The sequence below is a fragment of the Lepidochelys kempii genome, chromosome 2, assembly GCF_965140285.1.
Source record: "Lepidochelys kempii isolate rLepKem1 chromosome 2, rLepKem1.hap1, whole genome shotgun sequence".
Taxonomy (NCBI): Eukaryota; Metazoa; Chordata; order Testudines; family Cheloniidae; genus Lepidochelys; species Lepidochelys kempii.
The window spans coordinates 2,370,378-2,376,377 of record NC_136381.1 but is presented as its reverse complement, the minus strand read 5'-3'; the positions used below and the strand labels follow the sequence as shown (position 1 = coordinate 2,376,377).

Below are 6,000 nucleotides of genomic sequence, written 5' to 3'. Positions count from 1 at the left end.
TCAAAAAACATTTCCTGAATCTTTGTTGTCGCCTGTATCATTACAGCCACGCTTCCTGACAGGTATTTTTAAATGAATGACCAGCAATAACGGGACGGGTGTTAGTTTGGCAAATAAAATATGCAGAATTTGAAAATAGCGTGTGCAGAATTTTTTATTTTTTGGCACAGAATTCCCCCGGGAGTAACTAATGGAGGGGGCAGCGGAGGCAGAAACCAACGACATACACCCAGCGGACTGGGCTGGGGCCCCCTCCTCTCTCCTCACACAGGCAGCACTAGGGGGAATTCCTGAAAGAACAACAGGAGTAAAAGAACCACAGGGCCATTAATACCACCTCAGAGGGGAGGACAGACCACAGCCTCGGCCCTGTGGGACGTTTCAAACCCCAGTGGTCCTGTTGGATTCTGACAAGTGGGCAGGCGCAAGCCAAAATAGGGGCTGCAACCCAGCCCACTCAAGGTAGGCATGTGCCAGGGTCTCCCTCAGGCCAGAAAACGGACAGGCGTCGGGGACAGGCGAACCGCGCCAGGTACATGCCCATGCTCACTGCTCTGGGAAGGAGCCGCCAACTAATATCCCTGGTGGGCCGTGGCATCAAGGTGGAATATAGGCCGGCCCACCGGGGTTCCTCACCCTCAACAGACCCCACCACTTAGTGTCAGGGCAGGACACGAGGATGAGGAAATGGAGAGTATGGAGCATGAGCGTGTACAGATGTGCCCTTGGCACAGTTCGGAAGCAAACCGGCTGCAGGTCACACAGCCGGCACGGGGTTTCAAATCCCTGTGGTAAGCAGGTTCCACCCTGTGTGGGACACCAGCGTTAAAGACTCTTTGCCCTGCCAGGGGGACACACACAGGCCATGGGACCAGCATTTACCCTTCCTACTGCTGACCGTTAAGATAGCATCAGCTAATTCTTGCCCCTCTACCGCTGGGACACCTGCTCTCCCTCTGTCTTGGGGGTTCAGCAAAGAGCTACAGGGATGGTTCGAGGGCTGGAAAAGCTGCTTTAGAGAGACAACTGAGAAGCTGAATCCTATCGCAGAGAGGATTAAGAGGTGACTTGAGCATGGTCTATAGTGGGTAGAAGACTTCTTATAGCTGAGAGTTCTTTAATCTGGCAAAGTCAGAACAAGAACCCACGGGTAGAAAATGAAGTTAGACAACTTCAGACTAGGAATAAGGTGCAAAATTTCCAAAGGGAAAGTAAGTATCTATTGGAACAACTGACCTGAGGACACAGAGAATCCACCATTGCTTGGCATTTTAATCGAGACTGGACATGTCTAAAGAAAATGCTCTTCTTCCACCAAACGCTGGGGCTTGAGGCAGGAATTACGGGGTGAAATTCTATAGCCTGTCTATGCAGATCAGACTAGATAACACAATGCACTCAAACTCTATTACTGCCCCTGAAGCTCCACAGGAGGACTTGAGACTATGCCTGCTTGTTTGAGAGGGCAACCCGGACCACCTGCCTCAGCTAAAAAAATTTAGCAAAAAGTTGGCAGCCTTCCCCCGAACAAATTAAGTCCAAGGCATCCACAGTCCTTCCTAGAAGTGCCAGGAAACTGTGGCAGCCATCGATTGGAGAAGACAGCAAGTGGCAACAGCCTCAGCAGGTCTCACTGCTCTGCACCGTCACCCCAAAAATCTTCCCTGGACAGAGGTCACAGGGGGCAGCTCCCTCCCTGCCCTGGGAGGCATGAACGTAGTGGGCTCTGTGAGCCGACTAAGGTGTTCTGGGTGGATCTACCTGCGCTGAGGAGATTACAAAGTGCCCGGCTGCTGAGAGGGGTCCTGGACCAGAGGCTTTTTGCACCTCAGGCTCACTATCACTAGTGGCAGAGAGGTCACCTCTGAAAACTCTCAACGCTGAGACCTCCGCTGCTCACCAGTGTCTCCAGCCCCAAACTCTGGAACAGCTCGCAGGGGAAGGTTCCCTGAGAAGACACGGGGTTGAAGAAGGCTTCACTTTATAGCAACAGCTCCCCTCTAGCTGTTCAACCAATGAGTTTGCCAGAGCAGGTGTTTCAGATTCCAAAGCCAAAAAGCAGCAAGGCCCTATCAGTGCTGCAGCACGGCATTGGGACACCAGCTGGAAGCGACTGCTGCCTGGTCCCTGGACCGGTGCTTCCTCCCGGCCTTGGATTCTGAGGAGGCACAGCCATCGGGACACAGCTGGCCAGGGCTCAGGCTGTAAAACTGCTCTGCAGATGTTTGGGCTGGGGCTGGAGCCCGAGCTCTGGGACCCCGCAAGGGAAGAGGGACAAATGGGACGATGCCCAGTGCGAACACTACGCGCTCAGCTCCCTTGGCACAGCCTAGAAAGCAGATAAATACTAACCAATCGGTACGTTCCGATGGAGGTGAGTGAGCGAGGGGACACGCCAGGGGATTCCAGCTCACTGCCTATGACAACAGAGGGAATGAAGGATAGTTGGGGGTCAGATGTCTAACAATGTGGGGGCAGGTGTGTGCCCAGTCCTCATGGGCCCTACCAGCTGGAAGGTTCCCAAGAGTGGGAGCCACACTGGCACAGGATCAGCTACAAGTTACAGGGCTGGATGCAGGAACCACCAGGGTGTTGCTCAGGCCTGTTCTATGCAGGAGGCCAGACTAGGTGATCAGAACAGTCCCTCTTCTGGCCTTAAAATCCGAGTTCTCCCAGAAGAAGCATGACTATGCTCAACCCTTCCTAGTGGTCACCGCCCAAGACACACTCCCTGCCCAGGATACACCAAGCCACACAGAGGTTTTTGCTCAAGTCCCTGGCCCCAGACCAAGCCACTGGCCATGCTGTCCTGTTAGGGACATAGAAAATAAATTTTATTATCCATTTTAAATTTCTACATTGTAGTTGCATCACTAACCATGATCCTCATGAGAAGAATGCAGCTAACTCTTTACCCCGACAGACAACAAGATCAGCCTTTGGCCATAGCCAGAGAGTTTGATATCGTTACCGCACAGAGGGAAAAAGGAACCTATGGTTTTGCTCTTTTTTCATACTCAACAGAAATACGAATAAAATTCCAGAGAGCCCCCCCGGTTCCTGCCCTCTGGAAAGCTGCGGCTCGCAGGTGGCAGAGCGGGTCAGCGCTTGGAGGAATAGGGCAGGAGCGTACGAGGCAAGCACAGCCTTGGTGGGGCTCGAAGCCAGAGGCTGAGAACTGAGTTCAGGGCTGCACTCCAGCTGCAGCAGGAACTGGCGACCCCAGAGCATTTGGAGAGGAGATGATGGGCGATGCGGCCAAGCTGCCAATGGGCTGGGATGCAGACATTGAGGTAAGACCTGTGCCAGGGAGAGGGCAGAGAGTCAGGCCAGCAAAGACAGCAAAGGAACAATGGCAGGGAGGGAACAGGCCAGAGGCTGCTCCTCATGGCCCTCCCTACCCCACTCTAGAGCAAAGGCAAGGTCCCCCAGAATGCCAATCCAGCTCCCTGGAGAGGCAGTCAGGTGGGTGGTGTAGGAAAGGCAGTCCTTCCCATCTTCCCTGACCGGAGTCACTCCTCCTCAGAGCCTTTCATTCGAGTACCACAGGGCTCCAGAACACAGGACCCTACCTGCCAACATACTGGAGGAGCTGACAGGTGTGTTACTGGCTGACAGTCCAGCTGAGGGGCCCATCCTGGCTGGATCTTTCGCTATGGGATCTGCAAGGGAAAGGGTGAATGAGACGAGCATCCACGCTCACAAGAGACTCCAAACCCATGGAGAGAGCTGGGTGCTTTCGGAGGGTCTCCCTCACTGTCCTGGATAGCCTGGCCACACAGCAGGCCAATGGGGGATGCTGGCAGGTGGCCACAGACAGGAGAGAAGCCACACCCAGGATACAAAGGTGAAGCTACACCCAAGGTGGGGGAGGCAAGTAGGAAATCTGGGATGCTCCACTCCCGTAAGAGCAGCCCTTCCATGAGACGGGGACCACACACTCACTTTGTCGGGTGCCCCCAGGAACGCTGGATATCAGCAGCCACGAAAGAGAACAGGACAGACTCATTCCTACAGCAGTAGCGTGCCTGGGGCACGAGACAGGAGGTGACTCACGCCCTGCCCTGGGGAGTTTATCTTTTCCATCGGACACTGACAACACAGCAGTGTCAGCAAAGGGGAGGGAGTCCAGCTCCTGACACAGGGAGCAGCATGTCTAAGGCAATTTGCTTCACCCGATACCGATGGATAATGGTTGTTTTATGGGCGTGGTGCCTGGGTAGAAACGGGCAACGCTCGAGCAGGGGGTGGGGAGAAAGGAGAGTGAAGATGGCTGAGCAGGAAGAGAGAAGGGCAGAGGATCAAGAACTGAACCATGGGGGCTGCCAGAGGGGCCAAGAGACGCTGCTCAGCAGTCGAGCAGGACCAGGGCGGAGTGGGCTGCCAAGCAGGTGGCACCAAGGAGGCTGCTGCCCGCACACGGGAAGGCGCTGGCCACGCTGTGGCCACAGTGACACTTGCCCAGGAGACCGGGGAGGCCCCGGCAGTGCACAGCTCGAGGGTGGGGCAAGGACTGAGATCCGAGGGCTGGGAGAGGGAAGGGAGGCAGCCAGGACAGAACGGCGGGAGGAGAGAAGGCAGTGCTGGCATTTCTCCTACGCACAGAAGTACGGGTGCTCCATGGCCTCCCGGGCAGTGAGCCGCGTCTGGTGGTCGTAGCGCAGGAGCTTGTCCAGGAAGTCGAGTGCCTCTGTGCTCACGAGGTGCTGGTTCTCACTGTGCACGAAGCGTTCCCACCGCTTGCGGGAATGTCTGCAAGGGAGACAGACAGCCTGGAACCCTGCTGCTGCACCCTAGCCCATGCCCCTGGAGCTCCCCCCACACTAACGCACGCCCCAGCCATCCCAGCAGGGCTGCAACGCACCCCAGGCTCTCTGCAGCCCCATACACAGGGCCCTACCAAATTCACAGTCATGAAAAACATGTCACAGACCGTGAAATCTGCTCTTGTGTGTGCTTTTACCCTATTCTATAAAGATTTCACGGGGGAGACCAGCGCTGGGGGTCCTGACCCAAAAGGGAGTTACGAGGGGGGGCCCAAGGTTATTTTAGGGGGGGTTGGGGTATTGCCACCCTGCCTTCAGTGCTGGGGGGCTGAAGGGCGGCGGCTGCTGGCCGGGCACCCAGCTCTGAAGGCAGCGCCCCGCCAGCAGCCGCACCAGACCAGGCCACCCTCCCTTCTGCGCTGCTGCTGATGGCGGCTCTGCCTTCAGAGCTGGGCTCCCGGCCAGCAGCCGCTGCAGTGCAGAAGGGTAGCAGTATGGCAACCCCCCTCCTCCCGCCCCACAATAACTTTGCAACACCCCCCCCCACTCCTTTTTGGGTCAGGACCCCTACAATTACAACACCCTGGAATTTCAGATTTAAACAACTGAAATCATAACATTTATGATTTTAAAAATTCTATGACCATGAAATTGACCAAAATGGACCGGGATTTTGTAGGGCCCGACCCATACGGCTTGCACCCTCCCCAGCATGGTGACACCCCCGTGAACTGTGCAATACTCTGCTTTCCCCGCAGCTGAGACACCACCTTCAGCGCAGCACCCAGTCAGAAACCCTAACTCCCCGAGATGGAGGAACCAGCCAGCCTTACTGCTCTGCTTAATCCCAAAGAGCACACACTTTTGGTCATCAACTCCTGCTTCTGTTCTCCCTCCGGGTGGCTCTACACAGTCAGCCACCAGGGGGCAGGAAACTGTTCTGGAGGTGCAGGGATGTGGTTATCTCAGCTTCATTTCCGCAGGGAGCTGAGGTCTCATCTGAGGGGCTAGAGAGAACCCAGAACTCAGGCCACACAAATCCCTTAACTCCCCTGAACACAGATGCTGCCCTGAGTCAGAATTTGGCCAGGCACAAGGGCTACCCCATCATCTCTGTGTCCTGAGAGCTTTAGTGTCTCGGTTTTATTACTAAACGAGTTCTTCTGTGAACCCTGCTGCAACAGCCACCTGGAATCATGGGAATGGAGCTTCCAAACTGCAGGGTATTAGATAC

The 6,000-nt window shown here is 55.4% G+C and overlaps 1 protein-coding gene across 6 annotated transcripts in view; it reads right to left on the bottom strand.

The window, feature by feature from the left end:
* Nucleotides 1-2,761: 2,761 nt before the first annotated feature.
* LOC140906250 (casein kinase II subunit alpha) overlaps nucleotides 2,762-6,000 on the bottom strand; it is a 66,093-nt gene continuing 62,854 nt past the window's right edge. For all 6 annotated transcript variants that reach the window (XM_073329856.2, XM_073329850.2, XM_073329855.2 and 3 more), the window contains 3 exons: nucleotides 4,604-4,752; nucleotides 3,573-3,662; nucleotides 2,762-3,300 (listed from right to left, as the gene is read on the bottom strand). In XM_073329856.2, coding sequence (XP_073185957.1) covers nucleotides 3,185-3,300; nucleotides 3,573-3,662; nucleotides 4,604-4,752 — 355 coding nt within the window. In that variant the 3' untranslated portion in view covers nucleotides 2,762-3,184. The remainder of the gene's footprint in view (nucleotides 3,301-3,572; nucleotides 3,663-4,603; nucleotides 4,753-6,000) is intronic.